This window comes from Procambarus clarkii, chromosome 93, assembly GCF_040958095.1.
Source record: "Procambarus clarkii isolate CNS0578487 chromosome 93, FALCON_Pclarkii_2.0, whole genome shotgun sequence".
Lineage (NCBI taxonomy): Eukaryota > Metazoa > Arthropoda > Malacostraca > Decapoda > Cambaridae > Procambarus > Procambarus clarkii.
This window is the reverse complement of record NC_091242.1, coordinates 9,874,634-9,898,677: the sequence shown is the minus strand read 5'-3', so window position 1 is coordinate 9,898,677 and position 24,044 is coordinate 9,874,634. Positions and strand designations below refer to the sequence as shown.

Below are 24,044 nucleotides of genomic sequence, written 5' to 3'. Positions count from 1 at the left end.
AAAATGGTTATTATTATTTTAACCCCTGTACTGTGCATAGCACCTTAAAGTGTTTTAGGTATAGGGAACGATTCAACTCCCGTGGATACACTGGGCTCACATTTTGTGCCTCAGGGCTCCAATAAACAGACGCCATCTTGAAAAAAATTGTCTGCATTCCTCCTGACCGAGAGCCTCAGTACTTAGAGAGCGACCAACACTGGAGCATGCAGCAAGAGCTCACAGCATTCCTGTGTAGCTAGGAGCCACAACACCACTTATTAATAATGAACAAAATAAATAATTGCAATTATTTTGTGATTCTAGTGTCCTGGATGATCTTGATTGTGATTAAAACCATGTACAACATTCTGATATCGAACACAATGCTGGTTATGATGTTCACAGCGTGAGGCAGACAGTCACAGCACCCGGCAATTGTTTTGTGGATCTATGCATCGTTGAAATAACCTTTGTCCCTTTACGATATAACCATATGGAAATTAATTCATGTTCAGGGTTTAGTGATAGCAATATGATAATAGCAGTTCTGTGGCTAGTCTTAGCAATGTGCACACTATATTGCAAGCATTTTCTTACATCAGGTGACATCTGATGGCATCATTTGCTCATATCATGTAACTATGCTGTGTTGATTTCATCACCACACCCACCAGAACTGCCTATGGGTTTGTTATGGTACATAACAATGTTGATAGATATAAATGATGCATGTATTTAGTATAATAGCAAAAAGCCATGTTTTTTGTTCAAAGAATATTTGAATTCATTAGTATGTGACAAATACTGTATCTGTGAGATCCAGTATTCTACACGTTCTTGTGATACAAATAGCAGCATTGACACCCCAATGCATTTTAAAAACCACGGTAAAAACATTTACAATACGAAGAAAATACAATATATTCAATGCGTGCTGTTACAACTTCATGTAAATAATGCAGGACTAAGCTGAACTCTGATAACTGATTAGAAGGTTATTACACTCAAAGGAAATGCTTAGTGGTTCATAATGGTGCATAAAAATGTAGTTATATATTTATACTACAGTTAAAAATGTAAAAATAATATTACAACAAAAAACTAGAGGAATAAACATTGGGACATTGATATAATTATTTAATACAGTATTATATTCACAGCAACTCATGTCCAACAGGGTACCCGAGGCAAGTGCCGCCGAGTACTGCTTCACTCGGTGCATAAATTGCTCAACCCTCCTGCTCCATGGCCAAAATGTGTGTTTTTTTTGTTTTGTTTTTAATTTCCTGTGATCTAGGAATGCATTTTAACAATATTGTATTAGAACAAAATTTATAGAATAAATTTTTTTATTAATTTTTTTTATTTCACTGGAGTAATTAAATATCCGTTTTATTTTACAGCATAATTAAATTAGTCAAGTTAATTTCACCGCAGTGCGGTAGTTAATAGGAATAAATGTACTTTTTCTATATTTGCCCATTTTTTTTTTTAAATTTGCATGAGTTTTTAACAATTTAAATATTCATGCCAGGGAGGAGATTAGAGGCTAGCCGCGTCCTAATGTTTTACAAGTTAAATTTTAGAATAAAACTTCATATTGGAAAAAAACTAGCAAATTGACTTACAAATATATATTCATTTAAAAAACTAATATTGTAACTGTACTAATGCGAGATGAAACAAATCCTTTACTAATATCATGAACATAAATATTTTCTTATTTTCATCACCTACAAATATTGTGAATTTAGGCAAATAAATAATTTCAGTACTAGCACAACATTAAAATTTGTAATGTTACTGAATTTTAGATTAAAAAAGAAATAGTTATAGGCAGTTATTTTATTATAATCCTTGGTTTGTTATTGGAACAAGCCACAATGAACATTTGAAATTTCAATACACGATACATTTTTTTTTCTACCTAACAATATACCTGTATTGTATATGACAACTCCATTGCCTACTTGGTACATTATTCACTGCACCACTGTTAATACCATGCAACACCCAGGTGTGCATATACCGGGTAATAATAATAATAAAAATTGGAGAATAAAAAAATCCTTCTAATATTGTCAAAATTTATTCCCTGATCACGGGAAAAATAGCAAAAATATTGTATGCGACTTACTTTGGCCATGGAGAAGCCTGAAAGTCTCGTTATTACATGATGATTAATGTGTGCTCATCGAGCAATCACCCCAGGGTGGTCGTCCCTGGCCAGCAATCGGGCAGGAGTTGCCACTAATATATATTTGATATACTGTATTTATATCAATGTTCCCGATTAGTTTCTTCTCTGTTTTTGCAGTAATGTTATCCAGTAGTGTCTTAGAAATTTATATAATGTGTGGAACATCAGATTGCTCAAATTGTGTGACTAAATTGAGTCAATATTATTTGACTTTAATACAACACTATTTTTGGTGTTATTATAATCAATGTTGCCATTATCATCAGCATCCCAGTCATTAAATACTGAATGAGTCATTTCTGGACAAGGTTATTTTTTAAAGGAGCATGAGGTCATTTCAAGAGCAATAGCTTATCTGCGTCATACTGAACATCATAATCATCATTGTGTTCACTTACAGTATATCTGAACACTGTACAGTCTTTATTTCCATCAGGATCTATGATACTATCAAAAAATAGCAGTTGCTTACATATGTTGTCATTTGTAAGTGATGTTGTGGTCACAAGCTTAACAGTGCTGTTAGCTCATGCTGTGTGTGCAAACCTTGGTTGCTCACTCAGTACCGAGGCCTTCACACCCAGGAATGGTGTCCAGGATTTTTTTCAACTTGGCATTTTACTGAAGGACTGAGAAAGCTGATGTGAGCCACAACACGTTTAAATGTTACGCAGTACTCTAAATCATATATGCATATGTGCAGTGCAGTAAGTTAGGCCAAAATCATTTCATTTATATATGTTATGCATAGTGGAAGGGTTAAGAGGGATAAATGAATGTGGCTTGAATCAAAGTCCAAACATTAATCGTGAATTAGTGGATGTCCAAAACTCACTCTGCAGCTTAGAATTGTAGCCTGCTTATATTCGTACAAATATTAAACAAATTGTCAAATATTTTTCAACAAGAACTCAGAATTTTTAGCAAGTCCCTGTAATAAATAGTATTTAATGTATGCCAATAATATAATCATGCCGTTTAAATAATTTGGCCATGCACTAGCTATGTCGTATCTACATTTTAAGCAATGTACAGTTATTAAAAATTACCTTACGGAATCAGGGAACAAGACACCAAAGCACATAGGGAGTATGTATGCTATAAAAAGAAGTTAAAAGAATAAGGACCAAAAAATATTCCTACAAATAAATTATACCCTTCCCCACACAACCACTAAAGGTGAAGTCTGCTCACAATATCATGATAGCTGTTCAGAGTGAAATATATGACAGGCAAGTTATTTCCAAATACTCAGAAGGCACTAAACACGAAGTTAGCTTACCTCCCTGATGCTGTTAGTAACCTGAGCACGGTGGAGGCCAACTGACGACCCAGAGAGTGGTGCCACAATTCCAGCTGGCAGCACAGGTGACAAACCAGTTGGAGGAGCCACACTCACTGCATTCTATAAATCAAAACCTAATGTTAAATTTCCATAAGTGGGGTAAACAATACATATACAACACAATGATACAATTTATACACTAAGAGCATGGGAAACTGCAAGATCCAATGCGAGGAAGTTTCTATACCCACCAAAAGCTCTCACATACATGCCTAACCCTCCTTTACATGAATTCAACAATCCCCTGTCTAATCCCCTTTTAATACATTGTACTGTACTTTACTTCCTCTGGATTGAAGCCTCCCCACCTCTTGAAAGTGATAAATGGGAAAATGTTAATGAATTTACACTGTCTTTTTAGATTTATAGTACAATTAAGGGGCTCCAAGTTGATATTTTCTATATTTTCCTCAATATTTTTTATTGTCATTAGAAAGCCTAGATTATTAGCTACATTTTGAAGTTTATTTGAAAGAAATTAGGTAACAAAGTACAGCATTTTATTTTGTAATTCCCTGTTGACTACACAAAAGCCTGGCAATAATGGCAAGCTGTTAACTAATAATTTGTTTGTTTTTTCTATGAAAACAAAAATCATTACATTGGAAAAAAAACACTGGAAAGTACATTATATACAATTGTATAATTAAAAGGGATATTGTCAAGAATTTATGACTTGTGCTTGGCAGGAAATTTAAAATACGATTTAAATTTCACTTTTAGGTTTTTCCTCAACTTCTGTTAATTTTTAACCCTGAAATTTTCACACAATGCACACATCAGCTGTCTTTACAAATGAAACCCACAATATTAAACAAAATTAACATCTTTGCTGGTTAAAAATAATTATGAAAAATTTGAATTTTTTGTCTTCAATTACAGTACTGTATAAAGAAATGACTTTGCAGTACTGAATTGTGTTTAAAATAAAATAAACCAGCACTGAATTCATTGAATGTAATGAAACATTCGGGGCTCGCCCATTTCTGGGCAAGCTCCGGCAGCTCCCTGAAGCTACTACATTGATACAGTGCCATACAACTAGGTGCCATCAGTCACAGAGTTCATATTGGCCTGCCGAGTACCACGAGCCAGAACCTGTCCCCCTCAAGAGAGGTGCAGGGAGTAGTAGCACTATGAAAACCTTTTATGTAAAGTTATTCATGTCTGCCACCACTAAGGAAAAGCACACAAAGTCAGCGAAACGAAAACTACTGCTTGGTTAGAAACGAGACCTCAGCTTCAAAACCACCAAAAGAACTCTTCCCAACAATGTAAAGAAACTATCGAAAATGTGTGAAACTAGCGCAAGCTAGTTTGCCCCACCTACCTCCCCCTCACTGGGGGGGGGGGGGGAGGCAGGCAGGTCAGGCCACCACCAGTTATGATGATGGAAACCACTGACAACCCCCTAGGGGTGGAAAGGGGGTGGAAGGGAGCCACCGGGGCTCACCCAGAAATTGGCATTGCATTACATTCAATGCTTGTTTTATCAGGGAGGAGCCCCTTGTGGCTAACTTAAGCTTTGTACCCACAGAAAAGGTATTAAAAAAAAAAAAAAAAAAAAAAAAAAAAAAAAAAAAAGGCATTCACCAGGAAGGAGGCAACATCAGCAGGTATCATAACTAGGAAGAGACCATTGTCTGCAACACACCACCCAAATCCACTGAGGATTGGGAACATTTACCAGATACTTGGCCACCAAGACCCTGTTCGACCACCAAAACCCCGGCACACAAATATCAAACCAAAACGTTTTAACAAAAACAGCCGTCATAGCAGCATACTTGTGTATCATGGATAGACCACAGGTTGGCTAGATTCAATAACACTGCAAATAACCTGAGAAAGATGGGCCCTGGAACAGGAAACCAGAGCAACCAATAAAGAGTCTACAAAGCAAAACCGGTGGCACGAAGGTCGCAACGTAAAGCCACCAAACCAACCCTGAATCAACAAACCAAAGGACCCCTCCAGAAGCCAGCAGACTCATTCTTTGCCAGAAAAGGAGCCTGCTGCAAATGAACAAAGTGCCCACCAGGGCCAAAGCTACAAAACACCTGGCAATGAATAAGAGTATGAAGATCACAACTGTAGCCCAGAGAAAAAAAAATCCTTAAAAAAATAATCCCCTATTAAATGGGTCACCAGAAACTAAGGTGAGGAAAGAAAAGAAAGAACCCAGTCAAGGAACCAGGAAAGCTCAGATGGTGCATGAGCAGGCCGAAGGTACAACAATGCACAAGAAAGCTGGGGGCCAAAGAGGTATTTACTCCGAAAGTAACCTTGAATGGCTCCACTAACACAGCACAATAAGAGGCGACAGTATTCAGCACAAGATGCAGATCAAGAAACAACCAAGGATGGAACAACCCACTCTGAAATTAAACACCAAAGAGAGAAAAAATAGTAGAAGGAACACCAAGAGACCTCACTGTCCCTGGGAAGAAGACTGCAGGTGGGACACCATTAACCAGTGTGCTGCGCGGCCTTAATATATGACATTTCCGCTGTGCACCGAAAATAAATTCTTTGCAAAAAATTATTTTCTCTTCTTATATTGTTAAAATGCAGTCTCTGATCACGGGAAGTTAAAAAAAAAAAATTATTTGACATACATTAGCCGTGATGGAGCTGAGAAGTTGAGCAAATTATGGGCGCTGAGCGATGGAGCACTATTTTGTGAAGGAACGTGAGAAGTTCTTTCAAGATTCTTAGATGGACCAACAATGGCAGTGTGCTGTGGCTAGTGCTGTGAACATCTTGAACAGCATTGTTTTCAGAAATATCTGAACATTGTGCACAGTCTATCACAGTCAGGCTCTTCTGTAATACTATCATGGCTAAATAATACCAGTTATATATATATACTCTGACATTTTTAGGCAATACTGTGGTCACAAGTTGAACAGGAGTGCTGTTGGCTCATACTGCGCGTGCCAGCTTGGGTTGCTCACTCCGTACCGAGACTCACACCCGGGAATGTTGCCCACGATTTAAAAAAATGGCATCTGTTTACTAGAGCCCTGAGGAAGCTGGTGTGAACCCCATGTAGCCACGGGAGTTTTGAATTCTATGCTATACAGTACCTACCAGCACGCCGAGGCACTTCGCACACCCCAGATCTAACGCCTCAAGGCGCTCTGCACAGTGTGGTGGCTAAACCAGCCACCTGATCACCATACAATCCATCCTCACACAAGGCTGTTTAAAGCAGCGGCTGTCCTCCCCACATGCATTCATCAATTTTAACAATATTAAAAATTTGTTTGTTCTCATATATAAATTATCATACATAAAAATTATATGCCTAGTTAGGTGTAGGTTAGGTGTTTAGGTTATGTTGGCGATTATTTGTATTTGAAGTACGTGGGTGAAGCATTTATAGAACTGTGGCTCGAACAGAGGTCGTGAGTAAAGCACTTGTTCCGGAAGTGTTCGGACATCATCAGTTGTGAGTCGTGTGTAAACCGCTTTTCATTCATAAATAGGGGGATTGGCAGCTGGATTAACAAGCTTGGATATTTGAATGCGAGGATGGGCTGCTCCATAAAGTATCCATTTCTGATGGATACACATCAGAAACTCCAGATGCAGAGAGTGGAGAAGATCGAACTAACGAAGTATATCACCAGCCTGACCCTCTGAAAGAGGAGCAGCCGCAGAAAAATGCCTGGGTGCAAAAAATGCAAACTCTGAAGACTCAGATGACAACTCTAAGACCAGCTCCAGGGAGACAGGGACAGAAGAGAACCCCAGGTTGAGACAATGAACCACGGGGTAACAGTCCGAAAGGAGCCAAATCACCGAGCCCAGAGGTATCCAAACTCTACGCAGTGCCTGCCGTGCAGCCGCAAGCAACTGAGCCGAACTGTGTGCCTGACGAAGGTAATGAGGTCAACAACCCTGGCTAGACTGGCGAGTGCTGGTCATATAGCCACCGAGGGCCAAGGCATCCATGAACACGTCGAGTGAGGGCGGAGGAAGGCGCCAGGGAATTGAGTCCCGTAAAGCCCAAAGACAAAGCCAGCAATACTGGCACTATCTGTGTAGTAGCTTCAGGGAGCCACCGAGGCTCCCTCCATAAAAATTACTTTATTTCTAATAACCATCCTTATGTTTTAAAAGGCTACATATCAAACAAAAATCTGAAATTATTATTGCAGATTGAATAAGACTCGGGTCCCATAATTTTCACTTGCATACACTATTTTTGGTTTTATCTTATTTCATCACTACTGATATTATGATCTAATTTATGCCATTATTACTGAATACTATGAAGTGGCAACTGAATTGGCCTGACCAACATTAACGTTGCCAAACAACCAGAATTACCACTAACCGAAGTCTTGATGAACAAGTACTAGTATTAAATGAAAAGCAATTTGAAAGAAATGTTTTCTACACCATAATTCGTTTATTTTATGGTGAAAGGCACGCCTGATTCTTAACATTATATTTAGCCCCCCAAACATACACGATTTGCAGAATTTTGAAAAAAAACTCACAGGCTGTGTATGAGCAACAGGCAGGTACTCAGGCATGTTGGCAGCAATTACATCAGCTGTAAATTCCAGTCCCATGTAGTCATTAAGAGCAGGATATATTTGGGCTAACCCAGCCTGGAAATAAAAAATATTTAATAGCAGCACTAAACATTAAAATACAGAATTTATTAAAATTTGTAATAACTTTTCAAAGAATTTCACACTTCCCAAGAAGCAAATCATAAAATGAGCCGCTCCTTTCATGTACTGTACTAATTTTTTTGCATTTAATTTGAACTTAAACAACCATCATCTCTATCCCCCTTCATGGGGGTGCATTGTAGCATTAAACCAAATGGAAAAAAAAATATTCAAAATAAAAATGTACAGAAATAGGATGTAACAAGAATGATATTGTTACCTTTCCTTGTGGGGGGTGAAGACCGTAGGGAGGTGGCGCCCGAGCTTCAACAGCAGAAGGGGCAGACGCAGGGCCCCCACCCTGTGAAGCCGTCATCTCACTCACCAGCTGGGCCTGAGCCTGCCAAATCCAAAGTTAAATTTACTGTATTATATATTTTAATCCTATGCTATAAGTGTCATGGTCAATGTTTGAATACCAATGTTGCATTTTTTGTATTCTCTCTCTCTTTTTCTCCATCCTCGCAAGCGGGTACAGGAGACTGACATTCTTCAGCTCCGAGTCACCCCATCGTATGATCGTAGCAATTATCTAGGCCAACAAAGATAATCTTTGTAACTACAGTATTTAGGTATTCTTTTAACTTTTGCATACAGACTTTTTACTGCTTGAGACCTGCTTGATGGGGTTCTGGGAGTTGTTCTACTCCCCAAGCTTGGCCCGAGGCCAGGCTTGACTTGTAAATATTAAAAACAGTTCAGATGAAAACTGAACAAATATTTGGTGGGTCTTAGTTCTCATCACAACATAATGCTGACATAAAGGATGGTATCCCACCACCCAGATTAAAATAAGGGTATACAATATTGTGTGATTATCTAATTACCCAAGTTAAGTTGTCTCAACTTCAACTATGCTCATTGTGTCCCACCTTCCCAGTGCTCTTTGTCATATGGATGCTTTGAAACTACTGTACTGATGGTTTTTGCATCTACCACCACCTTGCTTGTTCCAGCCGTCTACCACTGGTTGCAAAAGAGAACGTCCAAATATTTTTTCGGCACGTTCGTTTCCTTAGCTTCAGTCTATGATCTCTTGTTCTTGAAGTTTGCAGGTTTCAAGAATTCCTCTTACTTGTGTCAATTCCTTTTAATGTGTTATATGAAGTGATCATATCGCTTCTAGCCTCTCCATGTAGCTCTTATTTTTCAGTTCTGGAACTCATTTCATAGCACGTCTCTGTACCTTTTCTAGTTTACTGATGCATGTCTTGAAATATGGGCACCACACAACTGCTGCATATTCTAATTTTGGTCTTACAAATGTCAGACAGTTTCTTAATACTTCACAATCCATGTATTTTTAAGCAATTCTGAAGATGGAAAGCCATAGTATATGCACCTTACACAATATTCTTTATAATCTACTATCCAAAACTGCCCCCTAGATCTCTCAGTTTTTTATGCCTTTCCACATAATTTGTAGGTTGTGTACTGTATGGCCTATTTTCTCATATTCCATAACATAGTATTTATATACATTAAATTCCATTTACCAAGTGTTGCTCCATACACTTATTTTGTCCAGGTCATCTTAAAGAGCATATAACAATCACCTAAGTCTCTTATATTCTTTAGTAGCTTAATGCTCCAACATGTTTGTAGAGATCTGAATTCCTTCTCAGATAATTTATAAGGACAATAACCATAACTGATGCAAGAACTGAACCCTGTGGTGCTCCACTCTCAACACTTCGCCAGCATGATAAATTGCCTCCGATTACCACCCTCATCTTTCTATCAGAAAATTTGCCATCAATGTCAGCAAACTTTCTTTGCCTTTTCTCGCTGCCATGTAATTGTTTCGTGCTCGTTTATACTGGTGGTACATTCAAGGGCTAGGCTTCTTCCTATATTCAACCCATTTGTTGTTCTCTGGCCCTCTTGCAATTTCTATTGAACCAATCCTGTTTTCTAGCTCTGATCTGTTTTGGTATACAGTATATGAATATGGCACAAAAAAATTATATCTCAAAATTTGACATACATCACATTCACTTCCTTGTCTAACAAGTCTTTCCAATTAAATGAATTAAAGAATTTGCTAAGTCCTCAACTTAGCAAATTCCTCTTTTAGGAGAGGAATTTTTTAGGAGAGGAATAGTATCCTCTCCTAAAATCAAAATTTCAATCATATACATCATAATAATTCATTGTGTCTGGGGGGACATGTACTGTATGTATAAACTGGCTGCATGTTAGGTTTATATCAAGGTCCCCCCCCCTCCCCCAAGGTTGAATTACTGACCCTTCCCAGGATGCAACCCCACATGCTGACCAACTCCTGGGGGTACCTTTTTACTGTAAGGTGGACAGGCTTTAGGTGATAAGAAACGCACCCAACCATTTTTGTTCTGCCTAGGATTCGAACCCAAAATTCTCAATTGAGAGTCAAAAAACAACAACTACTACCAGGATCCTCCCCTAAAATAATTTCCCTTTCTTGTCTATATTATAATGCATTGCAAATTTTTTTCTTCCCAAGAAGATGTGGTCACTCTTACCCAGGAAAGGAAGGTACTGAATGTCAAACTACTACTATCCTGGAAAATATAAAATCCAATAATGATTCAACATTCCCTGCCCTAATTCTAGTGGCTTGCTTAATGTGTTGATATATGAATGTCTCTAGGATGAGGTTTGCGAGACGAGTGAGTATTCACCGTTTGTACCTGCAGGATTGAGCTGTTAGCTTGGACCTGCCTTTTCTAACAATTGGGGAGGAGAGGGGGGAAAGGGGGGGAAAGGTAGGAGAGGGGGGGGGGGAAAGGGAGGAGAGGGAGGGAAAGGGAGGGAGGAGAGGGGAGGAAAGGGAGGGAGGAGAGGGGGGAAAGGGAGGGAGGAGAGGGGGGAAAGGGAGGGAGGAGAGGGGGGAAAGGGAGGGAGGGAGGAGAGGGAGGGAGGGAGGAGAGGGAGGAGAGGGGGGAAAAGGGGGGGAGAGGGGGGAAAGGGGGGGAAAGGGGAGGGGAGGGAGGAGAGGGGGGGAAAGGGAGGGAGGGAGTGAGGAGAGGGAGGAGAGGGGGGGAAAGGGAGGGAGGGAGTGAGGAGAGGGAGGAGAGGGGGGGAAAGGGAGGGAGGGAGGAGAGGGGGGGAAAGGGAGGGAGGGAGGGAGGAGAGGGGGGGAAAGGGAGGGAGGGAGGGAGGAGAGGGGGGGAAAGGGAGGGAGGGAGGGAGGAGAGGGGGGGAAAGGGAGGAGAGGGGGGGAAAGGGAGGAGAGGGGGGGAAAGGGAGGAGGGGGGGGGAAAGGGAGGAGAAGGGGGGAAAGGGAGGAGAAGGGGGAAAGGGAGGGAGGGAGGGAGGAGAGGGGAAAGGGGGGGGTAGGAGGAAAAGGAGAGGGGAAAGGGGGGAAAAGAGGGGAGAGGGGGGAGGAGGAGAGGGGAAAGGGGGGGAGGAGGAGAGGGGAAAGGGGGGGAGGAGGAGAGGGGAAAGGGGGGGAGGAGGAGAGGGGAAAGGGGGGGAGGAGGAGAGGGGAAAGGGGGGGAGGATTAAAAGGAGAAGGAAAGGTGGGGAGGAGGAAAAGGAGGAGGCGGGAGGAGAAGGGGAGAAGGGGGAAGAAAGGGGAGAGGGGGAGAAGGGGGAAGAAAGGGGCGAGGGGGAGAAGGGGGAAGAAAGGGGCGAGGGGGAGAAGGGGGAAGAAAGGGGCGAGGGGGAGAAGGGGGAAGAAAGGGGCGAGGGGGAGAAGGGGGAAGAAAGGGGCGAGGGGGAGAAGGGGGAAGAAAGGGGCGAGGGGGAGAAGGGGGAAGAAAGGGGAGAGGGGGAGGAGCGGGGAGAATGAGAGGCGGGGGATAAGAAAGGGACAGGAGACAGCTAGACAGGTGGCCAGGTAGCTATTACTGGCCATTTATTTTTTGTTGTTTTCTTGTTCTTTTCCCTCAGTAAAAAGGGAAAAGTGTTGGCAAGTATAATCGCTTGCCAACACTCCCCCCCCCCCCCCGAATGCGACAAATTGCCAATAAATTATTCAGTAACTTCCTCATAACTTATGCTGGCATGGAAGGTATCAGAGTTTGGGTGATAAGATCTCCCTGACATTGGGCAACAGGCCTTATCAAACCTGCCCCCCCCCCCACCCATCACCCCTCCCTCTCAACTTCATTGTCTCTTTCTATTACAAGTGCAGCAAAGAAACTATGGCTTGTGATACTAAATAAGATCAATTATCATCCAAGTTGAACCTTGATAATCCTAACAGGTCTCTTGTTCTCGACAATGGGAAACAGCATTTGTATGCCTATCCTCTCCACAGGTGGACACGGCTTTTATATACCCGATGCTTCCTCAAACCCAGTGCTGGTACTCTAGTTTCTTCATGATGTGCCCAGCAGTACTGCAGGCAGTGTAAATATCCTATTTCTTGCACTACATTAAACTGCCAAGTCAATATGTACATTCCCCATTTAACCTCTTTGCCTCGAATTACAAAAAGCCCTCGACTGACTAAGTCTTCAATCACTTCTAAAGCATCACTTGGTACAGTCTTAAAATACTGACTATCACTTAACACTACTCTCCATAAGGGTTTCTCTGCCCCACCACTTGCATCCCTGCCAACCACATTTTCACTAGTCTATCTTCACAATATTTTGTACAAGGGAGAGCTTTATTCTCTGGTTTATATTTAATGCCTTCCTCACTGTACGATATTACCCAATACAGTACATTATTCTCTCCTTAGAACTCTCTCAGCAGTAAATAGCAAAAACAAGTCTACAAAATAAAAATATTTCAATTGTATAAAATAGTTTCATTGCCAGGTCTGAAATTGCCATTATTTGTAATTGAATGTCTCAAAATATGTCAAAACATACTTGCAATGGCACTTGCCAAAGAATTTACAACCATTCAATTTTCCCCAGCAACTATAATAGCCAAGTCATGCACTTGAAAAATTAAAACTAGACTTTAGTTATTCATTACAATATTTATTTTAAAGTTAGGTATAAACAATAATGAACTTTTACATTCCCCACTAAATCTCAAATACCAGGCTGTCTTAGCCTAACCAATGAGGAGACTAAAGAAAAGTATTATTGTATGCACACAAAAAACTAAATACTGTATAATAAAAGAATTTGAATACTAGCAGTTACTTTTACAGTTGGCTCAACTTTAAATGAACACCTAAATGGCTCATCGTTTAAAGACTTTTTTTTTTTTTTAATTGAGAAAAAATAGATCCTAGGGTTGATGTGAAAATGTGTTGTCTTAGAGCCTGGAAATACAACCAAGACCAATGCCTTAGTGGAAGCAACCATTGCATTTATGAGTTTTATTAGCAAATAAAGCTCAAAGGCAAAAAAATACTAGACATTAGTCTAGGCTTTGCAAACTAGCCTTAATGGAATACAGTACAGTACTGGTTTACTCACTCTGCCCATCTGGTCCACCTTCATATCCTCCAAAGACGGGTACAGACTCATGGTGACCTGAAAGGGATTACATTAGTATTCTTCCTAGTTTAAGTTATAGACCAAAATCATTTTTAAGTACAAAGTCAACGATTAAAAACACACTATAATAATAAGCAGACAATAAGTCACAATAACATGCTAGAATTATACACTCAACCAGCACATCTGAAAACATAGAATGAGGCAATTTCTGTCTGTGTCATGGACCATTATCAACTCGTGTATGTAAATAAATAAATAAAATAAATGTTTATTTAGGTAAGGTCAACCCGTCCTCGACTCAAGTTCATTACATCCAGCGGTCGACCCCACAGACGCATTCATAAATTTTAATATGCTGTTCATTCAAAACGGGAATTTTCTCAAGTATAAATTAATATTATAATATATTAGCATATTGTGCATATATAGGCATAGGTTAGGTTAGGTTAGGTGTTTAGGTTCTGTTGGCGATTATTTGTATTTGTAGTACGTGGGTGAAGCATTTATAGCGTTGTGATTCGAACAAAATTCGTCAGTGAAACACTTGTTCCGGATATGTTCGAACGTCAGCAGTTGTGAGTCGTGTGTAAACAGCTTTTCATTCATAAACAGGAGGTTTGGCGGGTGCATGGAATCACTTTTGGATCTTTGTTTGGAGGACGGGCTGGTAAGGTACATACATACAAGAGATTTTACAAAGATTGATGGATTTATAGATAGAGCTAGTACATACAATGCCTAAAGCCACTATTACGCAAAGCGTTTCGGGCATAAATGGTAAAGGGTGGAAGAGCTAGTCAATTAAATGGTAAAGAGTGGAAGAGCTAGTCAATTAAATGGTAAAGAGTGGAAGAGCTAGTCAATTCAATGGTAAGAATGTGGGGTGAATGGCATGAATGATATATAACAGAAGTAACAGATGTCTAGAAAACTGCAGAATGCCTTACATCTCAGTCTTACCTTAATATTTATACTGTATAAGGTAAGACTGAGGTGTAAGACATTCTGCAGTTTTCTAGATGTCTGATACTTCCGTTATATTTTATGCCTTTCACATATTCTTACCATCTTACCGACTAGCTCTACCATTTTTTACACAACTTTATAATGGTCTAGGACTGACCAAAATGTCATCTAGTCCTTTACTTTCAGATGTGTATGTCATCAGTATATATCACAGCACAACTATTATTAACGAGTTCACAAAATAATATCTGTACTGTGTTAAATGGACTCCACAGCAGCAACTATCAAGTAAAATACTCATACAGCTTAGTATAAGAAATCTACAGCAGTTCACCTACACCTACAGTCTTTGACTGGTTCAGGAAAAATTTACTTGCATTCCCACAATGTTTAGCTATGTATTTTGAATAAAACCATATAAGCAGGCAGTCAAGCCAAATCAACCTTCAGACTCTTGCCTCAATGCAGAAAATGTCCTTGAATGACCAACTCCAATCACTTCTGAAACATTATTTGGTACAATCTTATAACATTTACATTATCGCGGCAAAACATTCTGACAATTCAGCATTATATCAAGCTATCAAGATACCTGCATTTGGGGAGAAAAAGGAGGAGCGACATTTATAGGCATCTTCCAATACATATACCAGCTGTTACCATAAAGGCATTACTGTTGTCTTGCTATCTTCAAATTCGACTTGATTTAATAGCTAACCATCATAGGATTGATACAGACAATAATAATAATAATGAATAAATTCATTGTGTTGGGGCACAGGCAGCCAGTTTATTCGTACAGTACATGTTAGGCTTATATTGAGGTCCCCCGCACCGGGTCAAATTACTGACCATACCAACGATGCAACCCCACAACCAGCTGACCAACTCCTGGGTACCTATTTACTGCTAGGTAAATAGCAGGCGGCCTGGTCAGAGATTGGGTTGTGGGGATCGTGACCCCAGGAATCAACACAAAATAACTGCAAGCTAGAGTGACAGGGGCATTTGATGATAGGAAATGCACCCAACCATTTCCTGCCCGGGATTTGAACCCAAAATTCTCACTTGTGAATCAAGAACGAACCCAACTGTACCTTACTAAAGGAACCCTCCTAATTTTAATTATGACAATTTTACCCAAACTCAGATGTATTGTTCACACTGTATGACAACAGACCAGGCTTCAGTGTTAGCACATTTTTGGAAAGGATGAATCATAAGTGCATGAAGAAATTACTTGCATGGCATTTCATGTTGGAAAAAGTGGTTATTATTTATAAGGCAATCAGGTACTGTAAAGTTTATAACCAAGATTACATGCTTAAGTGTAAATAGGGCTGATTATTATTACCTGAAAACTTTAACAAATTAGAAGATAATAACCCAGACCCATTCTTTAACCGGTCCAACATAACTATCACAATTGGCAACAGTTTGAAGTTCAACAAGCCACACTATATAGCAGACAACAGGAAACACTTGCACACACAGGGTAAATAAACCCATGGAGTTGTCTACCCACCAAAGCTGCAAATACCAAAGTTGAAAATACAGTTGCATAACATCCTAAAGAATGAAACCAACAATATTAAATATTTATCATGATAAAGCACTAAGCCAGTTAAACTATATGGCAACCTTTAGCACAAAACCAGCTTCCTGTCCCCATCAAGGCCACTAGATATGGTGGCCTTTGGGTAAATCTTATTTGAAAATATTGAAAACAGTTTTGCAATTGCATCCTACAGAGGCCACCTGAACAAACAAAATCAGTACTAGCCACTTCCTGTACTGAAGGACATGCTGCGTAGTGGTACTGCCTTTCACTTCAAAGTTAGCAATTTAGCTCCCTAACCCCAAAAAGTGTTATGAACGTCACGTTTATATGAAATGAGCTTAACATGCATTAGTGTAGTCGAGTTACATACAAGTTACATACAAATTACAGACAGGCCTTACATACATCAGTACTTAGGCTTACTGAGTTCCCCCTAGGCCAGCTAATGACCTCCTCCGGGATGCAACCCATAAAAACTGCCCAATTCCCAGGTACCTGTTTTAATCATAGGTGAACAGTGGCATCAGGTGAAAGAAAACAAGATCACTCATTTCTGTCCTGGCTTGGGAGTGAATCCTGTTCCATTGGTTGCGAGCCAAGGAGGAAGACTAATTTATACGTTAGGTTAGCCTGGATAAGGTTATGTTGCATCAAGTGGGTTTAAAAAATCTGTTCGTGAACAGACTTGTGTACTCACCTAGTTTGACTTGCAGGGGTTGAGCTTTAGCTCTTTGGTCCTGCCTCTCAACTGTCAATCAACTGGTGTACAGATTCTGGAGCCTATTAGGCTATCAAATCTACATTTGAAACTGTGTATGGAGTCTGCCTCCACCAAATCACTGCCTAAAGCATTCCAATTGTTAACTACATTGACACTGAAATCATTCTTTCTAATGTCTATGGCTCATTTGGGTACCAAGTTTCCACCTGTGTCCCCTTGTTCGTGTTCCACCCATGTTAAATTGTTTATCTTTGTCCACCCTGTCAATACCCTGCCCTGTGCATGAAAGTTCACAATGAAAGGACCCGCGTGCGTGCGTGTGTGTGCGTGTCATATCTATGTATGAAAGGACCCGTGTGTGGTAGCACAGTACATTACGCAATTGTCCAAGTTCCTGACATGCTGTCCCATTTTCTGCTTTGGGTCCTCTGGTAGGTTACGAGAGGACATTTTAGTATGGCAGTTTCTTGATGTTGGGAAACCTTAGGACGAGCTGGATTACAGGCAAATTCAGGATGTGCACATCACTAAAGACCCATAGGGTTCAGCCAGAAACTGGATAGGTGACTAAACAACCTTGTCTTGGGGGTTCTTGATAAGTTTTCCAAGCTGCCTGTCCCTGGCAATATAAATTAGATCTGCCTGGCATGTGCCAATAGATAATGTTTCTTTTAAGTTCATTGTCGGGGGGAAAGGCAGGCAGTCAATTTATACATACAGTATATATTATGCTTATATCGAGGTCCCCCACCAAGAGTCGATTTACTGAACCACCCTTATGATGCAACCCCACAGCAAGACGACTAACCCCTGGGTACCTATGGATGGAAGGCACGAGGTGACAGGAAACGCACCCAATCATTTGCCCGAAATGCTATGAGTATTAGTGGCTTTAGGTATTGCATGTACAAGCTCTATCTATAACTCCAACATTACATTTGTAACTTCATCTATGTATGTATTCTTACCTGAATACAAATTTGAATTTGAATTATGTGCCTCCCAGGATTTGAACTCTGAATTCTCAATTACGAATCGAGAACAAATCAGACTATACTACCGAGACCCCTCGAATTTTATTCCATATAATGTACTCCATGACACGTAATCCATAGGTCCTCACACACACTCACTTACCTGAAGTAAGTAAAACTGTAGACTAGGATTATTGCCGGGCAGGCGAGCACAATACACGTCCCAAACGTCAACACCAACACAAGTCACACACTGTTCAACCAATTGTTAATCCACCTCGAAAGCTTGCAGACAAGGCACAAGAGACACACCTTCCTCAGCACTCACTACTGGCACTGACTAAGCCACAAGGAGGCATCACATGATCCTGACAACTCCTGGGAGTAAAATCACTGCCTTATCGCCCCCCTACCCCACAAGCCCTCGCTACCCACTCCTGACCCCATACCTGGCACTCCTCCCTTATTATGGCAGCTGCCGGTGGCTCCTTCAGAGCTCATTGTCACCAGCTGTGACTAGCCAGGTGTCAAACCCACCTTTTTTCGGTTTGGAGGCGACTCCTGTGAAGTGTAAGGTGCCGATGACTGCCAGGAGAGCTATGATCCTCAGCTTTTGTTTATCCAGGGCCATCCTCCTATGAAAATATCTGTGACGTCATCATACGGGACCTTGGACTTGAGCTGTGACTAAATCTCACGTACTTGGAATATATATATTTTTTAAAGACTGACATCAAAAGGAATATGCCATTAATATATTATGTATATTATTTATACTTTTTATACGTTAAATACGAAGCTTGTACATTCGTAGAAAGTGCTAAAAAGGATTCCCAAAACATGAGAATTAGGGTGTGCGCCCGCATGGAGTGACCGGGAATTTCGAGAATTCTCGGAGCCGCGGTGACTCACAGTCACGGGGGTCCGTGACGTCACTGTTACTGGCTTGTGACGTCACATTTGCTTCCGATTGTCAGGTACAGGAAGCCTGTTTAGGCTTCTCGAGGCCAACTATACTGATCTTTTCCAGGATGCGAACCCACAACAATGAATGGTCTAACTCCCGGGCTAACCTATCTACTGTACAGTCGAGGTGAGGTAACTAGGATAAAGTGCTTAGCCAGTGGAAAGGTCGTGTAGCGAGTATATTATATTAATAATATACAGTACTCGCTACAGTCGAAACGTTCCCCCAACGCCTCTGTCCTGTCTGGGGAATCATTTTTGGTACCTTCCGTGTGTGACCCAATAGTGTCGACCACTGCGCCACAGAGTGCCAAACGTCATCACTGTTGACTCGACTCGTCACTTCCCAGTGGGAAAGTTTTTATTTGTATTTTTGTATTATTATTTTCTGCCACAGACGTGGCCGTATGATTTATTGAACAATCAACCATGCGCAGAAGGTGATTGTAGTGCTTTTAAAATGCTAATCTTACTTGCATAGATTAGATTTTTATGTCCTGTTTATGTCGTAGAGATTGTTTTGTGTTGATTTAGGAGCGACGACGATCGTGGGATCGGATGCGCCCCGGCTGCCCGATACCGGGAAATAGCGGAGGGATGGGGTCCCTATAGTCTCTTCAGGCCATAGACCCTATCAGGCCACAAATTTTACAGTCTCTTCAGGCCACGGACATGACGGATGAAGCGGAAGGTATGGCGAAGGATGTCATGACGGACGTCTTCGTCTCTCGCACCTGCCCCGTCAAGGAGAACGGGAACTATGAGGCGGGGAATATTCAGCCTACGAACGGCACTCTGTAGTCTGATGCGAGCGCTATGAAATCGAGGGCAGTGAAGAAGAAGGTGCTCCACTGTATCCTCCTGGGTCGGACACCACTGGCAGTATGGGGAATCAACCAGCCATAGACGATGGAGATGTGTGGCCAGGCAGGTGTGCCCAATCCGGAAACGAGTGATGGCAGTGTCGAGGAGTCGAGAATGATGACGAGTCCATGGACGCGGGGAGGAGTCCTCCCGGAGACCCGCCAGAGAGGAGGACCTGAGTGCTGGCTCCATCATTGCCTCCCAACTCGCGAGGCAAGCCGTCCGGAGTTGCGGGAGAATTTCGGAAAGGTCTAGAGGCACATTTGTAGAGTCCTGGAGAGCATGCGCCATCCCATCCTGAGAAGGAGCAGCAACGACACGGGTACCAAGACGGGTTGGGTTAAAGGTAACAGAGGCATCTACTGAATCTACAAGATGCCTATGAAGGGAAAAATCTTCAGGAGGAGCTGAATCCAAAGGATAGAGGTCAAAGTACTTAGTCCACGTAGAAGGACCAAACAAAGCATGGTATGAATGAGTATGGGAAGGGAGCATATGAGAGCGGGTCCATAGAATTACCCCAATCATCCCAAATCAGGCCAAAACTACCCAAAACGTATTAGCATTACGTAAGTAATGAAGAAATATGGTATATTTACTTACTATAATGTTGGTGCTACACGTAGAACATGATCAAACCTATTTTTTCTCTGAAATAATCTAATTTCATAACGAAATGAGACGTAAATATGTGAGAGGTGACGCCATAGGAAGTCGACGGTCCAAGCGACAATTGTGTGGAGCGACTTATCCAAGAAATATGGTCGTCAGGAGAGTGTTTGCTGCCATATCAGCCTCCTGTACACAGTGATCCAGTCCTTTTCGTTCATTGAACACCGAACCCTACACGCCCTCTGATATATTGCTTAATTAACAAATATTCACAAATAAAGATTATATTTGTATATGTTATCAGAAAGGCAGATATAAAATAGTTTTTGTGAATCCATCACAGAGATTATACCTTATTAGAGAGGAAAAATATTCATACTTTAAACAAGGCTTCATGGCCGACGCTCTCCTTACCGATATGGGAACTATGACCTTCCGAAGATCAATGTTAATTTAATCTAGATATTGTAATAAACGAAGTTTTCTATGTCATCATAAAGACATAAATATAAGCTGCATGTTAATACTTTGGCATAAATATAACTGAATTGAAAGTTAAGATATATGCCTTTTTATAGTTACTTGATGGCTCGCTCAGGGAGTGTGAAGGCCTCCACACAAGCCAATCAATTTTATAATTACTTTGCATATATGCAAAGTAACGCCATAGGTCTTTATGTTAGAATAAAGCCATGTAGACGATAATGTAACTACATTTCAAGGAAAACATATCTTAATATAATTATTAAATGAATGCAAAGTTATGGTTAAATAAATAGCCAATACCACACAATCGCCGGTGTCCGGACACATGAATAGTCGCATTAGGTGAAAGGAAATGTACCCAACCATTTCCATTTACCCAACCAGTTTGTGCACCCTATACTCATCCTCTGTGCGGTAATTTATTGTGCATCCCATACTCATCTTGTTACCAGTAGTTTGTGCAACCCATACTCATCCTGTGACCCGTAATTTATTGTGCATCCCATACTCATCCTGTTACCGGTAGTTTGTGCAGCCCATACCCATCCTGTGACCTGTAATTTATTGTGCAACCCATACTTATCCTGTGACCTGTAGTTTATTGTGCAGCTAATACTCATTCTGTGAGTCATAGGACATTGCGAAACCCTTTCTCATCGTGTGAATCTTTGTTTACTTTGCTCTCCATATTCATCCTCTGCGCGATAGTTTCTTGTGCAACCCATACCCATGATGTGAGTGGTAGTTTATTGTGTACCCTATATTCATCCTGTGAGTATAGGGTTCACAATTCTTGTTTGGATTCTTGTAATGTTATTTGTCTATTTGTAGTCACAGTATTTGTGCGCCCCTTGAGGGACTTGAATTAGAGGGGGGTTGAAATAGCCTAAGCTACTCTATCCCTTTGAGATTTATTTATTGCTTATCTCAATAAACATACTTGAACTTGAACTTGGGTACACAATGAGTTCATTTGTACTCCATACTCATCATCAAGAAGTGTATTTTACCAGCATTGTAATATAAATTAAGAATAAAAGCTTAACTGGATTACAGACCCATAATCAAAATAAGAGTCATCACTAATTATCATGACAAATTCTCTAGGCTACACTTCCGCCTTCGACAAGCTGCCGCCGGATGTGGGTATAGTTTATTGTACACCCCCGCACCCCCAGTCCTGGAAGGGCGGGCATTGGGATGTGGACATGTGTACCATTTCCCCCCCCCCCCCCCCCACACACACACACTCGATCCTCTCCTGTTAATAATAATACTAATAATAATAAAAATTAAAAATAATAACGTTAATAAATATTATAATTAAAACACTTACTGTAATACCCTAGTGCTTGAATGAAGGTGAAGGAAAGACCCAATAAATGTGTAAGTGTATTAAAAACCAAATTTTCGTTGGGTGAGCTGGCAGGTGAGCACCACTTGCCAGCTCACCCAGTAATGAACATCACCTGCACACTGCACCGAACCACTTGCCAGCAGGTGCAGAAGTACGATGGAGAGAGCAAAGTATACCATATTTCAAGTATAATATTAAAGATATATTTAGGATTTAATGTTTTCGTATAAAGTTTCAATAATACCTTTATTTGATTTTTTTGTATTATTTTCTACCACAGACGTGGCCACACATTAACAATGCTAACCATCATATATACATTTTCTTCAGTCCGCCATGGACTCTAACCCTTTCCACTACCGCCCACAAGATGGGTATAGGGTGCATAATATAAGAACTAAACTAACTCCATTGATAGGGTTAGAGATTTGTTAAACATATAGTTCAGGGATTTATTGAACAATCAACCACATAAGGTGATTGTAGTGTTTTTAAAATGCTAGGCTAAGCTACATACGTAAATACATAAATACACAGATTTACGTATGCCCTACATAAAGTGTTCGATGTGTCTTTTACATAGTGTCATTAACGTGCATTTACAAAGGTGAAATTGAATTCTGAACACATACATACACATATATTTGTCTCTTTTACTCTGACAAGGTGAGATAACTGATAGAGAAACTAGTGTGCAATTAAGCACTTAATCACTGAAGGTGATTAAGGTGCTTTCACAAGCTCAGGTTATAGAGTTACATCACATACATTCATTGTATAATTGATACGTTACATCGTCAATCTAGGGTACAAGTTCAATATATCATCAAGTGTTCCAGTACTCAAATAGTAATTACACAGTTTAGCATAGCGCTTCATTCATGTATGTAAGAGAGAAGATTGTTCAAATATATTACATGCACATCCGGTACATCGTCCACCTTCTTCTACAGAACCGTCGGTATACCACTGATACACATCGTTACCCATATTCTGAGTACTTTCAGTGATGCTTCACAGTGTTAACTGTTTTAATAATGTAGAGTGTACATTATCTTTCTTGGGTGCATTTACAAAATCAACTGCTAGATCCAAGTTATCCCATGGAGTAATTGGTTGATTAATCGTTAATTGAGTTGGGTACATATTTAATATTTTGATGGAGTTGGCTACCTTGTAGAACCAAAATGCATTCACGCCGAAAACTGTGCTAATAGACAAAATTATGTTAGAGATATGGGTCTATAATTATCTGAGTGTGCTTTGGGGATGGGAACAATGACACTGTCCAATCATCAGGTAATACTCCTTCACTTAAACTCATTCTGTACAACACTAAAAGTGGATTACCTGGTACTTGTGAGACTAATCTCAGTAAACTGTAAGTAATACCGTCCTCTTCAGGAGCAGTTGACTTATTTGATTGTGCTACACAGCCTTCCCGGCTTGGTGCCTTCTTTGGTAATTACTTATCAAAGGCAGCTCCATACGAGGAGCTGCCTCGTATGGGCCAATAAGTCTTTTGCAGTTACCTTCATTCTTATGTTCTTACTTACATTTACTGAACTTTATCATCATCATCATCATTTACAGAAAGAAATTAATATAAAAAGTAGTCATTTTAATACACAAAACAGAAGTAGATATTATGTAAATTATGATGCAGGATAGGATCACTATTAAGAACTTAATTATAAACCACAATATGTTTTATATCGTCAGAAATTCTGATACATACCATATATTTTCAAATATTTACAATTAAAGTATTTATTTAGGAAATAAGTATTTTAGTTACCCTAGTTAGCTCTGAGAACACACATTGTTGCAGCAAGAATTTCTTCCCACTAATCTGAGCGATGCTAATGACCCATTGGACTTGTCATGAACAACAATCAACTACAGCACCATCTATATCAGAAGATA

The 24,044-nt window shown here is 40.4% G+C and overlaps 2 protein-coding genes across 6 annotated transcripts in view; one reads left to right on the top strand and one right to left on the bottom strand.

The window, feature by feature from the left end:
* LOC123752999 (syntenin-1) overlaps positions 1 to 18,507 on the bottom strand; it is a 36,382-nt gene extending 17,875 nt beyond the window's left edge. Inside the window, exons 1-5 of one of the 3 annotated variants that reach the window (XM_045735008.2) lie at positions 18,371 to 18,507; positions 13,588 to 13,644; positions 8,439 to 8,558; positions 8,039 to 8,152; positions 3,465 to 3,587 (exon numbers count right to left, since the gene is read on the bottom strand). In XM_045735008.2, the coding sequence (XP_045590964.1) occupies positions 3,465 to 3,587; positions 8,039 to 8,152; positions 8,439 to 8,558; positions 13,588 to 13,638 (408 nt within the window). In that variant the 5' untranslated portion in view covers positions 13,639 to 13,644; positions 18,371 to 18,507. Of the gene's footprint in view, positions 1 to 3,464; positions 3,588 to 8,038; positions 8,153 to 8,438; positions 8,559 to 13,587; positions 13,645 to 17,996; positions 18,238 to 18,282 lie in introns of those variants that run through there. The other 2 variants (XM_045735010.2, XM_045735009.2) reach the window with 2 other exon arrangements.
* A 289-nt stretch (positions 18,508 to 18,796) lies between these two features.
* LOC138359882 (uncharacterized) overlaps positions 18,797 to 24,044 on the top strand; it is a 10,614-nt gene continuing 5,366 nt past the window's right edge. The window contains exon 1 of one of the 3 annotated variants that reach the window (XM_069319673.1): positions 18,797 to 18,926. The gene's annotated coding sequence lies outside the window, so the exon portion shown is untranslated. Of the gene's footprint in view, positions 18,927 to 20,140; positions 20,233 to 24,044 lie in introns of those variants that run through there. The other 2 variants (XR_011226109.1, XM_069319672.1) reach the window with 2 other exon arrangements.